Consider the following 18,959-nt stretch of genomic DNA (forward strand, 5'->3'; position numbering starts at 1 on the left):
AAACAGTATCTACAGTATGTCAGTCTAAAGAGACAATGTGAGCATAGGCATGCGTGTGTACCTGAAGATGTCCTGTGTATCCAGATCTATGTGCAGTCCGTTGACGAACAGAGCCGAATCCCCTGGCTGTAACCCGAGGGTTCCTTTGAAGAACTGCAGACAGGAAGTGACAAGTAAATACATTTTAATGCCTCATTCACGACAATCCCTAGACCCCCCCCCCAACTTCCGGGGGGGGGGGAACGTTGCTGTGTACACAACATCAAAGGCTGTCACCCTGTAGTGAATTATATCATTATACTAGAGGCAGCTTCCAATGCAGAACAATAATGACTGGAGTCTACAGACCCAAACACGCCCTGGCAGCTATGGTTTAAGTGAGTCCCTTTACAGCAATAAAACCCCCACACCAAACAAATCTCATTATTTGGGGAAAGGTGTGTGTGTGTGTGTGTGTGTGTGTGTGTGTGTGTGTGTGTGTGTGTGTGTGTGTGTGTGTGTGTGTGTGTGTGTGTGTGTGTGTAGAGAAAGACAGAGAGAGAGAGAGCCTATGTATGTCAGCGTGAATGTGTGCGTGTTTGCTAGAGGATTTGTGTGTGTTGGTGTTCTTGCAAAAGTGTGTGTGTGTGTGTGCGCGCATTTGTCCATGTTTGTGCCAGCATGTGTGTGTCTATGGGTAAAAGAGAGGGAAAACTGAAAGTCATTTGGCAGAGTCAATTACAGGAAGACAAAGACATCAGATTAATCATACTCCATACACTGCAATTACAGCAAGACATGAGTAATATAAATATTGTGTGAACAAAAGAGAAAATTTTAGTGCGAGTGTAGTATATACAGATGCAAACGCTTGCATGCGTGTTTGTGTGTGTGCACACGTCTGTCCCTGTCTAAATAACGTCAATCAATAATCACTTCTTGCTGCAGGACTGACTGAGCCTGCCGAATGAATCAACAATTCTGTAATTATGTTTGCTGCTTCCCCACTGTCTGTAAGCAAAGATAACACATGAATGACTTGCTCAGATCAAGAGAGTGAGAGAAAGAGAGAGAACAAGAGAGAGAACGAGACAGAGTGGAGAGAGGGAACATGTCAACACAAAAAGTAATTGCTCATTCCATTAGCAGGGCAAAGACAAACATATTAAGGTTAACAGGCTTGTTTTCAAACCAAGACGTTGTGGACAATTCATCACATGATAAAGGTGACAATTAAAATTAAAACGGCAGTAAAAAAAACAAAAAAAAACAAAAAAAACCAAAAACAAGTGGGTCACTCATCTTTAGCCAATTCCGAGCACTGCTTAGCAGACTAAAGGGTTGTAGTGGTTCTGTATGATTAAGCTATCTGCCTTCCATTCCTCTCCTTCATTGGATTATATTTGTAAACAGCTGCATGCTAATTCTAGATTGTCAGCGGTCATTAAGCGACACAGTCAGCAACTCTGAAAAATGCATGGATGCTCAATAAAAAACAAGAGACTGAGTAATGAAGAGAGACTAGTTTAGAGGGATGGAGAACTCAAGCTGCTTTTTCTGGGGGGGGGGTGTCCTTGAGAGTCAGGAGGCTATAAATTGACGATAGTTTGTTGATTTCATTCAGGAAAACTGTTACAGGGAACTAGGAGTAAAGCAGGTGCACTTATTTCTTTTGTCTTGTATCTAAGTGTGCTTGTAATTGCAAACATCTTATCAAATATTATGTGCTTGGTATTGGTTTGGTTTACCACTTCATTATTTCATATCAAAGGACATTGAAACTGCTACCTTGTTTTCATTTTTCCAAGTGGCTAAACATAATTACACTCATTAGAGGTAGGGCTGTTCCTGCTTCTGTTCAGTGGTATTGACGAAGGCTTGATGCATGAAACATCTGTCTAATAAACCAGACTCTCTTCTGCATTTGTGAGAGCGGGCTTTCTCTTTTTGATGACTTTTGAGGGGGAAAAGACTGATGGATGGATGGAAAGGATAGATGGAAAGGAATGCAGAGAGTGAATGGATGGAAGGGTGGATGGATAGATGGATGACAAGATGAAAAAAGGGTGGCTGTATATAGTACATACAGAAATATATATGTAAACACACACACACACAGGGTTTCCATCAGAAAAGTAGTTAGGTGGGAGGCCAGGGGGATGCCTTGGAGGCAGGGTGTGTCTGACTGCATTGTGGCAAGGTGGCGTAGTAGGCAGTATTGCCTAAAACTTATCTAATGAGGTCAAACACAATTACACGATACCAATTTGTTAAATAACATGCATTGCAATTTGCAAGGTATAAAGAAGTTTTTACACTACATATTTACTATGGGAAGAGGAGCACAACTAGTGTCGACCTGTTTTTCACTTGTTTTTTGTTCACAAATCTAATTGATTGTAACTGATTGTGACCCCTTATCTCTATAATTTCCCAACTGGAAAATACTTAATATAGTTTTCTGCTTTTTCCTCAATATTACGACTTTCTTTTTCGAGGAAAACTGGCACGAACCCATCGTGAAGTCTAACCAATCAATCAATGTCAATGTTGTTTGTTGAGCTGAGCCTGACAGACCCCTATTGCATCAACTTGTTCAGATCAAATAACTAGGACTAATCAATAGCCAAAAGCATGTTAAAAATACCTTTGCAGTGAAAACTAAAGCAATTTTCTACAATTTTTCGCCTTTGGTTTAATTGGATTTTTTTCCCCACTGATGTGGAAAAAAGACGCTCAGGATTTCAGACAAGGGGAGATGCTTCACTTATAAATGTCTGGGGGGAACCATATATGTGTGTGTGTGTATACATACATACATACACACGCACACACACACACACACACACATATACATACATATATATATATCCACAATGATACAACACCTTCCAACTACCAGCCGACCTCTCCACAACATGGAAGAGCCTGTCAGGCATCATAGTAGCTAAGTTGAAAGGGCACATGAGTCAAAACATGAGTGAAACTCAGAAAGGAATTGGGAACAAAGCCAGAGTCAAAGCATCGGCTCTTGGTTGATAGAGCAGTCACCCAAGAATCTAAGACCAAACACACCAACCTGAGCACAGCCTGGATTGACTACAAGAAAGCCTACGATTCAATGCCCCACACATGTTTACAGGAGTGCTTGGCACTATACAAAGCTAACAGGACACTAATACGGCCTTCATCAAGAACTCAATGCAGAGGTGGAAACAATAAGAGGCCAACTAAACGACAGTCACACAGGTAACCATCAAATGTGGCACATACCGAGGCACATGCCGATGCACTATCCTCGCTGCTGTTCTGCAAAGGCCTGAACCCTCTCAGTCAGATCATCACAAAGAGTGGATATGGATGCAGGTTCAGAAGTGGAGTAACCATAAGCCACCTCCTATACATGGATAAATATCAAGCTGTATGCTAGGAACGAGCGAGAGATTGACTCGCTGATCCACCTCACCAGGATCTACAGCGACGACATCGGAATGTCATTTGGATTGGACAAGTGCGGTCAAATGGTGGCAAAAAGAGGAAAGGTGGTGAGGACCAAATGGACTGAATTACTAGATGGCAGGGTAACAGACATACAGGACAGTTACAAGTACCTGGGTATTCTACAGGCAAATGGAAACCACTAGGAGGCAGCAAGGAGGTCAGCTACAGCCAAATACCTCCAGAGAGTGAGGCAGGTCCTGAGCAGCCAGCTGAATGGGAAGAATAAGATCCAAGCAAGCTGGAATAATAAGCTGGCTAAAGGAGGAGGTAAAGGCCACAGATATCAGGGCATGGAAACTCCTCACAATGCACAGAGGGTTCCACCCAAAGTCCAGCAGCCTGAGACTGTACAATAAGTTAAAAGATGGGGGCCAAGGGTTAGTGAGTGTCAGAGCACTATCCAGGATGAAACAAGGAACATCCACGAGTACATCAGAAAGAGGAACCCCAGGACAAACTGTGGAGTGAGTACCTCAGGCAGCAGAAGACAGAGTATGGGGAGGAAGAAGACGAGGAGGTATAATGGAAGACTAAGTCCCTCCATGGGATATACCATTGACAGATAAAAGATGTGGCTGATATCGAGAAGTCCTACCAGTGGCTAGAAAAGGCTGGACTGTAAGACAGCCCTGAGGCTCTGATCATAGCAACACAAGAACAGGCACTTAGCATCAGATCGGTTGAGGCAGGGCTCTACCACACCAGACAAGACCCAAGATGCAGGCTGTGCAAAGACACCCCCGAGACAGTCCAGCACTTAGTAGCAGGGTATACAATGCTAGCTGGGAAAGCATACATTGAAAGGCATAACCAAGTGGCTGGGATAGTATACAGGAACATCTGTACTGAATACAGACAGGAAGTCCCCAAGTCCAAATGGGAGACACCGCCAAAGGTGGTGGAGAATGGCAGAGCTAAGTTCCTTTGTGACTTCAAGTTCCAGACTGACAAGCAGGTACTGGCTAACCAACCAGACATTGTGGTGGTAAACAAGGAACAGAAGACAGCAATAGCAATCACTGTAGCAATCCAGGGTGACAGCAAGATCAGGAAGAAAGAGCATGAGAAGCTAGAGAAATACCAAGGGCTGAAGGAAGAACTAGATCGATGTGGAAGGTGAAATCCACAGTAGTCCCAGTGGTAAGAGGAGCACTAGGGACACCCAGACTGTGAGAGTGGCTCCAGCAGATTCCAGGAACAACATCTGAGGGTCTATGTCCAGAACAGTGCAGTCCTAGGGACAGATAACACACTGCACAGAACTCTCAAACTGTGCTCAAGCTGAGGACCCAAGCTTGAGGAAGACATACACCACCCGAAAAAGGGTGAGATGGAGATTTCACACACACACACACACACACACACACACACACACACACACACACACACACACACACACATACACACACACACAACTTCGTTAAATGAAACATTCAACGGTAGGGAAAGTGCTCAACAAATAAGGAGCAAAATAACCCAGTGATTCAAGTAAATTCTTTTATGGACAGTACAAGCCTGTTTCAAGCCATAAGCAACCATCAGCTGTCATACATACACACACACACAAACACACACACACATATATATGATTGGATGAATGGATGGAGGGTCAGCTGGACTGAGTCTTACCTTCTGGTTCTCCCCTATTTCCCTGCGGATCTCGGAGTTGACCACTGTTTTAGTGATGGATCTTAAGAGAACAGAAAGCAGACCCAACTATTAGAGTGCAGCATGTTCTATATTCAGCACTTGTGCAAACCAAGACATTATGTATCCTCAGCGATGGAAAGAAAAAGAGACGAAAGAGAGAGCTAGAGAGAGAGAGAGAGAGAGAGAGAGAGAGAGAGAGAGAGAGAGAGAGAGAGAGAGAGAGAGAGAGAGAGTGTACCTAGCTTTAGTTGGGAAGTTTTGACTGAGGTCCCTCATGACGATGAGTGCATCAACAGAAGGAGCAGCTAGGATACGAGCTGCTGTCTGGAAACTTAAATCTGAGGTTGAGAGAGTAAGAGAATAGTCGTGAGCGAGAACAAGACTGAAAGCAAAGGAGAGAGAGAGGGGTAGAGATATTATGAGTGGCATAAAGAACTAGGTAAGCAGGGAAACATAAAGAGAATGAGAGAGGGTTATGACAAAATGAGACCAGTGATGAAATTTAGATGTATTCTGTGGCGTGGATACTACTCAAAAACAATTCATGCTCCAAATATTCACTAAAATTGTCCCATAAAGCTTAAAAACCTAAAATGAAAAATGCTCTCCTGGCACCGATTAAGGTCTAGAGTTAAACGATCCTGGTGAGACGATAAGCATCTTTTATACACATGGAGAGAAAGAGTGCAGTTGATGGACTAGTGAAGAGTATTTATTTATTATGAGTGGTTCCATAATGGCATTGTACCCAATCTGATTATTAGCCCCTGGAGGTCTCTCTCCTTGTAAACACGCAAAGCTAATGACACCCAGTGGGGAAGAAAATAAAGGTATTGGCCCACATTACAGTTCAACAGTGGAGCCAGACTGACTGTGAAATTTCTGCACCAATCTTCTCCCCTCCTTACATTTTACACACACACACACACACACACACACACACACACACACACACACACACACACACACACACACACACACAACTCAGAAAAATGGAAACCTGTGTTGGACCACCTCTGAACCTGATAACAGCTGCTACACGTCATGGCAGTGACTCGACAAGGGTCATGTGGCGTCCCAGTGTCACAGCTGAACATGCAAGACATCAGTGCTTCATGCAACTGCCCAATATTGATGGATGGATGAGCCCTTCTTCACATACTGTGTTTGAGTTCAGGTGAACAATGGGATTGATAGCAGGAGATTGTGGTGGCCAGTTCATTAAGGTAATTTCCCCTGAATGTTTCTCAAACCCCTTCCCGGACAATTCTTGCACTATGACATGAAACATTATCTTGAAATTACCCATCCCCTTGGGGGTACATGATGGATGATGGCCACGAATGGGAAAACCTGGTCTACTTCGATTTTTAAAGTACATTCTGACATCAAGGCATCAAGCTACAGGTATTAATCGACCCAGTGTTTGCCAGCTGAATGCCCCCTAGCTATTATACCTCCCCCATCGGCCTGTGCAGCTGTAACCATACATAATGGGTCTATTGCCTCATGTTGTTTACGCTACACCCCGAGTCTACCATCGTGGTGGTGCAGTTGGAACCAGAACTCATCAGACCAGACCACCTTTTTCAAGTCATTGACAGTCCAGTGCTGATGTTTCTTAGCCACTACAAACAACTTTGGTGGTTTACCATGTACAAGAGAGGTACCCAATGTGGTCGACTGCTGTTTTATGCCATATAGGCAAAAGTGAAACGAATTGTGTTCTGAAATTGTTCGCTGTACCCCGCAATTATATGTTAACTGCTGTACTTTGGACTGGCAATTATTTGTTATTGCCCAAAGCCCCCCAATGTCTCCCATGTTCATCTGCCAAGGGCCACCTTCTAAATGGCAAATGGTTAGAAAAGTTGTCTTGTGTTCTGGTCCATTCATTTTACACATTCGAGATTGCCACCTTTGAAAAGCCCAGCTATTGTACGACCCTGGTGATGCTCAAACCCACCTGCTTGGCACCCATGATAATTCTTTTTTCAAAGTCTTGTTAGATCAGGCTTTAAGCCCTTCTCCATAATCCATTCACATGCAATGCAAGCATGGAAATGGAGATGCATTTCGTGCATCCCTTTATGAAGTGACATATGCAAATTGAAAGAATTGTAAGGGAGGGCCTGATTCTTCTGCAGGGGTAGAGTTTATATTTTCCTGGTCGCTGGGCATATATACAGCACCAGTCAAAAGTTTAGACACACCTGATTGAATGTATGCTTTTCAAAACCTTGAAGTCAATGCCTATTTCTCAATTTTTTTAAAAAACAATTTTAAATACAAAAAATATACTTTTCTAAATGCTTCCCACCCCAACAAGTTGTTTCATGTAGTACCTAAGTGAAATTTAGTAAAAATAAAGAAAATCCCTACTATAAGTAGGTAGTTCCAAGCTTTTGACTGGTACTGTATATTGCTATAAATAATGTGCAGAAAGCTCTGCAGGGATTATCTCTTGTTCTAAAGTGAAGCTGATTGGGCTTAGTTACAGTCCTGCAACACAAAGTTTTATTCCCAACTCTGACTTACTGATGAGACACTTTCATCACAAAACTATCATTCAGGACAGTGAACTAAACATTTGCATGTAGGATTGTCCAACTAGCTCAACTAGTAAGAATGCACTGCGTATACTGTCAGACCTAACTGTATTATTGTACTAAACTATTGCTTCTACTGTTGAGGGGGGATTTTCTACCATTTTCATCCCAATTTGGACTACGCAATTCCTCGTTCTCCTCAGGCCCCAAGACTGGACAACCCCCTACTCTAGTGGCTGGGTAAGGCCTTAACTCACATGTGCATCCATCCATATACAGCGGAGCCAGCCGTCTGCTTCTTTCAACCTGCCAGCTACAGGAAATGTAACGTGTAGTGGCCAACAGCACTTCCTGCTAATCAACCAGTAGCTGTGCAGATAGATGCCCCATCATCTGACTGAGTCACTAACTGGGACATATTACCATTATATAATAATAATAATAATAATAATAATCATTACATTTATATAGCACTTTTCTAGTCTTCCAAAGCACTTCACATTGAAGGGGGTAACTCACTTCAACCACCACCAATGTGTGGCACCCACCTGGGTGATGCATGGCAGCCATTTTGCGTCAGAACGCTCACCACAAATCAGCTTGCGGTGGAGAGGGAGGAATCATTGAGCCAGTTACATGGCGGGATGATTAGATGGCCAGATGGAGAGAGCCAGGTTGGGAATTTTGCCAGGACACCGGTGAACTCCCTACTCTTTGCGATAGGTGCCATGGAATCTTTAATGACCACAGTGAGTCAGGACCTCGGTTTAACGTCTCATCCAAAGGACGGCATCTCCTACAGCACATTGTCCCCATCACTGCACTGGGGCATTGGGATTTGATATTTTTTTTTTTTAAATTTGTATTAAGACCAGAGGGGAGACTGCCCCCTACTGGCCCACCAACACCACTTGTGGCAGCAACTCAGTTTTCCCAGGAGGTATCCCATCCAAGTACTAGCCAAGCCCATACCTGCTTAGCTTCAGTCATTTGGCAGAACCAGGGTAGATGTTGGTATGGCTGCCGGCATACCATCAGCTCCCCACCTACGAACTGCCAATTGTGCTCGCTGGGACACTTAGCTGAGACAGAGACAGCACTTAACTGGGCTCAAAACATGAAACTCAGCATTGAGATAGCATGTTGTTGCATCATCCAAGCGCTTTTGTTATATGTTCTCCACTCTCCTTACCCATTGACTGTTCCTGTCACACTCCACTTTCCTTCACGGTCCTATCAAAAAACTGCCAAAAAGTACATACGCTCCTGAGTCTGCCTAATTGACTTGAGATGGGTTAAAATTGTGGCTGCACCTCCACAAAGAAACACCTGAGACTAGGAGAGAGCAGAACCGTGGAGATGCGGCTCTGTGTAGCTATATCCCCACCAAACAGTCTTGTTTGGGGGTAGAGACTCTGCAGATGAACTACAGAGTCTGTCTGGTGGGGAGAGAGCTACGCAGATCTGCACTCCTGTGCGGTCTCTGGTGCGTCTTTGTGGGGATGCTAGAGTGATTTTAACCTGTCTCAAGATAGTTTCACTGTCTTGAGGCAAGTGCGACTGCACCTCACTCTGCCACAAAGATTTACGTTACATTTAATAAATTAAAGACATTATGTAGAAGAGGGAATTTATTAGGTGCTGCAAACTGCAGTACTTGATAGCAAAGGTTTACTATTGCTCATGGTGTCGGACTGATCCACCAGAATTTGGCACTTGACCAAATAAGTTATAAAATAAACACCAAATGCAATGATGAAGGGAGGAGGGGAGAAAAAACAGGGGAGAGGGTGGAAGACCCACCTTGCATCTGCCAGACTTTCAGAGGTGCCATTTCATTGGTGCTCTCCACCAGATGTTTTCTCAGCTCCTTCAGTTGCTCCTTCAGTTCTGGGTACAGAGTCCTGGTAAGATTCATACAGACATGAAGATGGGAGAAACAGAGAAGGGCAAAGAGACAAGACACAAGACATAAGATATAAGGCAAGCGCATGAGAGAAACAGAGAGAGACAAACAAAAAGCAAGGGCAAGAGTGAGTGAGAGGCATTTGTCAAGTGGCAATTGACTCTTTTATTTTCAACACTGTTTTCCCTCAGGGAGATGATCAGGGCAGAGGTTCAGAGAGAACAAAAAGAGAAGAAGATAGAGAGGACAAGTGAGGTTTGGCAGTCGCAGAATGATGCAGTAAATTGGAGATAATCCAGGCCCTGAATATTTATCAAGGGTTGACAACTGAGTTACTCACTTCAGTTTGCCAAAAAGGAATCCTTGGACCTCATCCACTGGATCATTCTCTCCTATAACCGTGGCGTTCACTTCTTCTCCTAAAACCATAACCAGTTCACACACTTTCACATCAAGGGTCCTGTTGGACTACAGGATCTTAAGAGTGTTTTTGCATGCGTGCATGTGTGTACATATGTATGTGTGTATATATAGTATATATATACACACACTATATACTATATATACTATATATACTATATACTATATATACTATATATAGATACCTTGGACTTGTGTGTCATCTTTTGCTTTGTACTCTTGGTTTTTGATGGCTAGTTCCACTCCATATCCAGAGAGATAAACCTTCTTACTACTGGGATTCTGGGGGAAAAATGGATCAGAGGAGACAGGAGATAAAGAATACTTTGGGAACAGATCATAGGGACAAGTTTTGTGTTTAATGAGTGCCTCAAAGCCCTCTTCATCTTTCATTAACATGCCCCTTGAGGACGCAGATTGTATATAGATAGTACATATGCAAACACACCAAAGAAGCAATTAAGACAGACAGGAGCGGAACTGACTGAAACATTTTATGTTGGCTGTAGTGAAAGCAAGTAGAATAAAATCTGTATAAAACTAGGCAAGCAGGAGTCATCGTTTGTCTTAGAAAATAAAAAGACGGGTACTTTATTTATTCTTTGGGGAGATTTGCTCATAGCCTCTGAATTCAATGCACTTCAAGAGCAGTTTCTATAATTGTGTGATGGCTGCACTAATGTGCCCTTGGGTTTTCCTCTCCATCACTGTGCTATAGAATTCTTCTTACTTGTAGAGTAACAACAAAAACATTTGCAAGCTGGCCAGTTTAACAGCTTTGAAGTATGGAGGACCAGCTGTTGCTTGTGAACTGCTGCAAACACTAACTGCCCCCTAACTGCCCTGTTTTGAAGTAAAAAGTATTAAGTCTTATAACCTTTCTACTGCCAAAGATTACACACTCAAGAGCAGTGGTGGGCTGTCAGGGCCATCAGGCCCTTCTCTGCTGGCCCTGTCAAAATTAAAATCATAATCATTTGTATTTCATAGCTAAACTGAAGTGTGCCTGAAATGTGTCTCAATTCAAATTACTTGTTTTCTTGTGAGGCTGAGCAAGGCTTTCCTATATCAGAATGTCATCTAAACGTATCACTGCTCCTTTGACCAGCACTAGTGCTATTGCTAGCCTTTCCTTGAAGCCCAAAGCTGCAAATTGATTACAACTTTTGAGTCACCGTATCATCAGCCAGTCAAATTTTTACGTGTAGTGACAGAATGCCCCAGGGGCCCTGCGATGTATCGGTGCTAGCCCCCAGTGTCATCATCAGCTTTGAGCTTGAGCCTTGGCAGGTTGTGAGCAAACGAAGCTACGTACTGACTGGAGAGTCAATGGCCGCCGCATTCACAATTACTGACGATCTTGTCGCCGATCTACTTCATGTTTTTTGTGACTCTGGAGGACTGTCTGCATTTTTTACACATTCTCCCAAGCGAACTAAATTACTGTGGGGGTCACAGTGACCCAAGAAGGGAGGACAGTTTGGAGGAGATGGAGAAACTCATCAAACCAGCTGAACCAACTATCCCCATCAGAGTAAGAGGAACCAAGCTGGCAGGAAGTCAGCAACTTTCTCAAGAGATGCCACTATCCTGTGCTGAGACAGGCATGCGCTACAGGTGAGCGAGCACATTTCCAGCCCCATAAAGGACAGTTGCTGACTTGGGGTTAGCGAACTTTTTCAGATTGATGGAAAAGCCCAAAATCTGCATATGTGATCTCACTCCTTTTGTGTGAAATTTCATCTGCTCCCTGGACAGTGATATTATGGCCAGATACGTGCATATTTGTATTACCCGACTCCGCAGGGAGTTTAACACTGCCTTGACACATTTGGTGAACGTGTGTGCAGCTAGTGACAACTCAAAAGGCAGAACAAGATATTCGTAGGCAACCCCTTCGAATGCAAATCTCAGATATTGTCTGTGATTTGGATGAACCACTATGTGAAAATAAGCACTGGTCAGATTGACTGATGTGAACCACTGCTCTTGTCCTACTGTGTACTAACTACTGTAGTGTCAGTATTTTGAACTTGAATCATTTCAGATGTTTAACACCCGTAGGTCCAGTATGGGGCGTAAGCCTCCGTCTTTCTTTGGTATGACAAAATAGCGGCTGTACCGACTTTTCTCTTTCCAAAGGAGGAACCATCTGAACCGCTCCTTTCTTGATTAAAGAGTTTATCTCCTCTCTTAGCACTGTCACTGCTTGTCCACTCATATGGGTTTGTACCACTGATGAGAAAAGGGGAGAGCACATATGAAACGGCAAACGTTATCCCACTGTAATGGTATGTTCCATCTATGGCGACACTACGCATACGCGTGCGCGCCATTCCTGGATGCAAGCAGTTTGCCGGCTACCTGAGGGGACATGGTGCCCTCTTGTGGGCAAACCAGCCATAAAGAAGTCCTGTGGTTTATTTGTCTGTTTATTTCTAATACGGACTGGATATGGACTTCGTGGGCGTCCGGGTAGCGTGGTGGTCTATTCCATTGCCTACCAACATGGGGATCGCCAGTTCAAATCCCCGTATTACCCCCAGCTTGGTCAGATGTCTCTACAGACACAATTGGCCGTGTCTGCGGGTGGGAAGCCGGATGTGGGTATGTGTCCTGGTTGCTGCACTAGCAACTCCTCTGGTCGGTCGGGGTGCCTGTTCAGGGGGGAGGGGAAACAGCGTGATCCTCCCACGCACTACGTCCCCCTGGTGAAACTCTTCACTGTCAGGTGAAAAGAAGCAGCTGGTGACTCCACATGTATCAGAGGAGACATGTGGTAGTCTGCAGCCCTCCCCGGATTGGCAGAGGGGGTGGAGCACTGACCGGGACGGCTCGGAAGAGTGGGGTAATTGGCCAAGTACAACTGGGAGAAAAAGTAGTTAAGAAAAAAAATTCTTTGCAAGGTGAAGAATGACAGAATTGAGGGGTGCTGCTGGTGATGATACTATATAGCCTAGGGGCTGGGACCAGGCCACCATGCGTCACCACGCATAATTTGCCTTTCAGGTATGAATAGAGGTGTCTTCAGCCAGACTCAAGAGGGCATTATATCCCATAGAATGTGTTGTACCTAGTGAATCGACTGAAGGGGAACCTAATCAACAAAGAAATTATGAGAATAAGAAACCTTGTAAACACCTGTAAAACAATTTAATGAACTATCAAATAAAACTTTAACACTTTATGAATTATTTAAAAATATATATTATTATTATAAACTTTATTTTTCTAAAAAATGAATAATACATATACCAATTATATAACCTACTAGCAGGTGATTATACTGTCAAATATTTTGTTTAGCACATGCAAGTATCTCAAATTTTAGGTTTGTTATCCAGGTATTTGACTGTACATTTGACTTACATTTACTATATTCAAAAGCTAAAATTCACATAAAAACACACAGGGGTCTTAAAGATCACTCATAAGCTATGGAATTTCAGGTAGGGGTTAAAAAAAAAATCTTTAAATGGGACAGTTCAGTTCTCAGGGATTTTACTATGACATTTTCAAGAGTTACACAAACTTGTGAATACCTTTTTATATCTGTGCGTGTAGTTTGAAGGTACACTGACCTGTGAATTTAGCCTAGTGTAGCTCAATTGGTGGAAGTCTACTGGGACCATTACCTGCTCCTCTCAAAAGAAGCGAAATACACTTTTTTTGAACAAGCTTGTTAATATTTTTTACTTGTTAACCTTGCGTTAACAATTGTTTTTGACAAACATTTTCACAAGTATAGGTTATAGCTCTTAACTGTTTCTCTGTAATGCACATATCTATCTTCTTCGACCGTAGAAGACAGATATGTGTATTAAGGAAAATAGTTCAAAACTATAAACTAACTTTTAGGATTATTCCTGTACTTGTGAAAACATTGGTTGAGAAAATTTGCTAACACTAGGCTAACGAGTAAAATATCAGCATGGGTTGATTAACGAAGTAAAAGTAAACAGTTTAGTAAGATAGGTAGGCTCAATTTGTTGTTGACTGACACTTAGCTTGCAACTCCTCATTGCAGTCAAGTCAATTTTATTTGTATAGCCCAATATCACAAATTACAAATTTGCCTCAGGGGGCTTTACAGCAACACAACATCCCGTCATTAGACCCTCGCATCAGATAAGCAACAACTCCCTAAAAAAAATAAAAACTTTTAACAGGGAGAAAAAATAGGAAGAAACCTCAGGGAGAGCAACAGAGGAAGGAGCTCTCTCCCAAGATGGACAATGTCCAATGGATGATGTGTTTACACAATTTACAGAACACAACATTTGAAAGAGGATAACAGAATTATAATGGAATTATAAAATATATGAAGAATATGTTGAGGGTGAGGCTGTTGATATGTTACATGTTGCAGTGAACAATAGCTACTGAGAGCATTTTAAAATGGCAGATGTTGGCAACTATAACCCAGCCACTGGGGATGGACAAGCCAGTGCATTCTTAGTGCCAGTCCCAAGCCTGGATAAATGGGGAGGGTTACGTCAGGAAGGGCATCTGGCGTAAAACCTTTGCCTAATCAAATATGCGGGTCATAAATCAGATTTCCATACCGGATCAGTTGAGTTCTGGGTTACCAACGACTGCCACTGGTACTGTTGGCCAGAAGGGTGCTGGTGAAAACTATTGCCCCTTTTCCACTTCATGGTACCGGCTTGACTCGCCCTTTTTGAGTTTTCCATTACTGGAAAGTACGGGCATTTTGGTAACTTACCACTTTTCTGGTATCGCCTTTGTCGAGGTTCCAAAAAAACTGGAGCGGGTACACTGAGGGGGTACTGTTATGGTAATGGAAAATGACACAGAAGCGAGTCAAGTCGGGTTGAGCTAGTACCATGTAGTGGAAAAGGGCATATGCTACTGTTGGGCAAAGGAGAAGGGGAGGGGGAAGACATGTCCAGAGGCAGCGGGTAAGGAGGAAGAGTAGGAGTGTGGAGCTGATAGTCGGAACTTTGAATGTTGGCACTATCATTGGTAAAGGGAGAGAGCTGGCCCTGTATGATGAAGAGAAGAAAGGTAGATATACTGTGTGTGCACGAGACCAGGTGGAAGGGGAGTAAGGCCAGGAGCATAGGAGGTGAGTTAAAACTCTTCAACCATGGTGCAGATGGGAGGAGAAATGGGGTAAGGGTAATTCTGAAGGAAGAGTATGTCAAGAGTGTGTTGGAGAGGGCGTCCGGGTAGCGTAACGGCTTATTCCGTTGCCTACCAACCAACACGCTGGTTCGAATCCCCATGTTACTTTCGGCTTGGCCAGGTGTCCCTATAGACACAATTGGCCATGTCTGCAGATGGGAAGCCAGCTGCGGGTATATGTTCTGGTTGCTACACTATCGCCTCCTCTGGTCAGTCGGGGGGGGGGACTGGGGGGCAAAGCGTGATCCTCGCACGCGCTACACCCCCCCGGTGAAACTCCGGTCAGGTGAAACAAAGCGGCTGGCAATTCCAAATGTATTGGAGGGAGGCATGTGGTAGTCTGCAACCCTCCCTGGATCAGCAGAGGGTGTGGAGCAGCGACCAGGATGGCTTGGAAGAGTGGGGTAATTGGCCAGATACAATTGGGGGGAAAAAAGGGGGAAAATCCAAGAAAAAAATAAAAAATTGGTGGTGAAGACAGTATCAGACAGAGTGATGAGTATGAAGCTGGAGGTATGGTGATGAATGTTGTCAGGGCGTGTGCCCCGAAAGTTGGGTGTGAGATGGAAAAGAAGGAAGTCTGCAGTGAGTTGGATGTATTGGTGGTGAGTGTAGCCAAGGAGGAGAGAGTGGTGATAGGAGCGGACTTCAATGGGCATGTTGTCGAAGGGAAAGGAGGTGATGGGTATGTATGGTGTCAAGGAGAGGAATGTGGAAGGACAGACGGTGGACTTTGCGGAAAGGATGGAAATGGCTGTGGTGAATACATATTTCAAGAAGACAAAATAACACAGGGTGACGTATAACTGTGGAGGAAGGTGCACACAGGTGAACTATATCTTACACAGGAGGTGCAATCTGAAAGAGACTGGAGACTGCGAGGTGGTGACGGGAGAACGTAGCTAGGCAGCATCGAATAATGGTCTGTAGGATGACTTTGGAGATGAAAAAGAAAAAGAAGAGTGTGAGGGCAGAGCAAGGGATCAAATGGTGAAAGTTGAAAAAGAAAGACTTGTGTTGAGTTCAAGGAGGCGCTACGACAGGTCCTGGGTGGCAGTGAAAAGTTGCCGGATGGCTGGGCAACCACTGCAGAAATAGTGAGGGGGACACCTAGGAAGGTACTTGATGCATCATCTGGACAGAGGAAGGGACACAAGGAGACTTGGTGGTGGAATGAGGAAGTACACCGAAGTATACAGAGGAAGAGGTTGGCAAAGAAGAAAAAGTGGGATAGTCAGGGAGAAGAAGGAAGTAGACAGGAGTACAAGGAAATGCGGTGGAAAGCGAAGAGTGAGGTGGCGAAGGCAAAAGAAAAGGCATATGGCAAGGTGTATGACAGGTTGGACACTAAGGAAGGAGAAAAGAACTTGTACCGATTGGCTAGACAGAGGGAGCGAGCTGGGAAGGATGTGCAGCAGATTAGGGTCAAGTCAAGTTTATTTGTATAGCCCTTAAGGATAGAGATGGAAATGTGTTGACAAGCGAGTAGTGTGTTGATAAGGTGGAAGGAGTACTTTGAGGGGCTCATGAATGAAGAAAATGAGAGAGAGAAGGTTGGATGACGTGGTGATAGTGAATCAGCAAGTGCGGTGGATTAGCAAGGATGAAATGAGCACAGCTATGAAGAGGATGATGAGTGGAAAAGCAGTTGGTCCAAATGACATATCTGTGGAGGCATGGAGATATTTAGGAGATATGGTAGTGGATTTTTAAACTAGATTGTTTAACACAATCTTGAAAAGTGAGAGGATGTCTGAGGAGTGGAGAAGAAGTGTACTGGTACCGATTTTCAAGAATATGGGTGATGTGCAGAGCTGTAGTACCTACAGAGGTATAAAGTTCATCAGCCACAGCATGAAGATATGGGAAAGAGTAGTGGAAGCTAGGTTAAGAGGAGAGGTGATGATTAGTGAGGAGCAGTATGGGTTCATGCCAGGAAACAGCAATACAGATGTGAAGTTTGCTTTGAGAGTGTTGATGGAGAAGTATAGAGAAGGTCAGAAGGAGTTACATTACGTCTTTGTGGATTTAGAGAAAACACATGACAGGGTGCCAAGCCAGAAGATGTGGTATTGTATGAAGAAGTCGAGAGTTGCAGAGAAGTATGTAACAGTGGTGCAGGAATATGTATGAGGGCAGTGCAACAGTGGTGAGGTGTGCAGTAGGAATGATAGATGGATTCAAGGTGGAGGCAGGATTACATCAAGGATCGGCTCTGAGCCCTTTCCTTTTTTGCAATGGTGATAGGTTGACAGACGAGCTCAGGCAGGAGTCTCGGTGGACTATGATGTTCGCGTATGACATTGTGATCTGTAGTGAGAGTAGGGAGCAGGCTGAGGTGAGCCTGGAGAGGTGGAGGTATGCACTGGAGAGAAGAGGAATGAAAGTCAGTAGGAGCAAGACAGAATACATATGCGTGAACGAGAGGGAGGAAAGCAGAATGGTGAAGATGCAAGGAGTAGAGGTGGTGAAGGTGGATGAGTTTAAATACTTGGGTTCAACTTTTCAAAGTAACAGACAGTGCAGACCAGAGGTGAAGAAGAGTGCAGGAAGGGTGGAGTGGGTGTAGAAGAGTGTCACGAGTGATTTGTGACAGAAGGGTACCAGCAAGAGTGAAATGGAAGGTTTATAAGATGGTAGTGAGACCAGCTATGTTGCATTGTTTGAAGACGCTGGCACTGATGAAAAGTCAGGAGGCAGAGCTCGAGGTGTCAGAGTTGAAGATGCGAAGATTTTCTTTGGGAGTGACGAAGAAGGACAGGATTAAGAATGACTATATTAGAGGGACAAGAGAGGTGAGATCGAGATGGTTTGGACATGTCCGGAGGAGAGATGCTGGGTATATTGGGAGAAGGGTGCTGAAGATGGAGCTGCCATGCAAGAGCAAAAGAGGAAGGCCAAAGAGGATGTTTATGGATATGTTGAGGGAGAACATGCAGGTGGTTGGTGTGACAGAGGAAGATGTAGAGGACAGGAAGAGATGGAAACGGATGATCCACTGTGGCGACCCCTAACAGGAGCAATTGAAAGAAGATGATGTTGACAAATGTGCTGTGAATCTATTACCTTTCTATTTTAATTTGTTTTTGCTTTTGTGCTTGTTTTGATTTGTTGTTATTAGTCACATTGCTGATTGGGCCGTGATTTGAGTGGGATTACACAAAGAACCTTTGAAATTATTTTCTCCATCTCTCTCTTTGAGGATGTGACTGTTTCTGAGTGTGGCAGTCTCTGTGTGGAAAACTTACAGCCAGGTAATGACGAAGTACGTATGTCGCCAGGCCTTCATTGACTTTGGTCACAATGATCTGATGAAGCCGGTGGAATTCTGGTTTTCCGATCTCAGCATACAAAATTACGACAGGGGCATCTGGATTTGAGCCAGGGAATTTGTGATCACCTTTGAAAATGTATGGCTTAGGCCTGTAAAAGAGAAGGAAGACCCGAAGGGGAGAGGAGGTGGGGGCAGAGCAAAAATGAGGTAGTTTTCATGCTCACACTGGTCAAACTTTGATCAATCCAAACACTGTATCTTATTTCAGTGATTAATCATTCCCATGTCTGATCCGTGAGTTACTATGCTCACCTTTCAGGTGCCATTTCCAGCAATGCTGCTAACCTCTCGGTATCACAAGACTTCTCTCCATGGACGTTGAAGAAGGCAGTGCAGCTGGAGGGAGGGGGCTCGTTGGACGCTATCTAAAAGTAAAAATAACAGCACAATTGACCAGATATACTGCAAAAATACACACAGAAAAGCCACAAATGCCACCAATAGATACTATGAGCTCACACATTTACACACA

General features: G+C 43.9%; 1 protein-coding gene across 1 annotated transcript in view; it reads right to left on the bottom strand.

The window, feature by feature from the left end:
- The window catches only part of uggt1 (UDP-glucose glycoprotein glucosyltransferase 1), a 62,357-nt gene that overhangs the window by 39,182 nt on the left and 4,216 nt on the right, over positions 1 to 18,959 (bottom strand). The window contains exons 5-12 of the mRNA XM_056295335.1: positions 18,740 to 18,852; positions 18,402 to 18,576; positions 10,191 to 10,287; positions 9,926 to 10,004; positions 9,483 to 9,583; positions 5,369 to 5,468; positions 5,110 to 5,170; positions 62 to 153 (exon numbers count right to left, since the gene is read on the bottom strand). Coding sequence (XP_056151310.1) covers positions 62 to 153; positions 5,110 to 5,170; positions 5,369 to 5,468; positions 9,483 to 9,583; positions 9,926 to 10,004; positions 10,191 to 10,287; positions 18,402 to 18,576; positions 18,740 to 18,852 — 818 coding nt within the window. The remainder of the gene's footprint in view (positions 1 to 61; positions 154 to 5,109; positions 5,171 to 5,368; positions 5,469 to 9,482; positions 9,584 to 9,925; positions 10,005 to 10,190; positions 10,288 to 18,401; positions 18,577 to 18,739; positions 18,853 to 18,959) is intronic.

Source organism: Lampris incognitus, chromosome 16 (genome assembly GCF_029633865.1).
Source record: "Lampris incognitus isolate fLamInc1 chromosome 16, fLamInc1.hap2, whole genome shotgun sequence".
Lineage (NCBI taxonomy): Eukaryota > Metazoa > Chordata > Actinopteri > Lampriformes > Lampridae > Lampris > Lampris incognitus.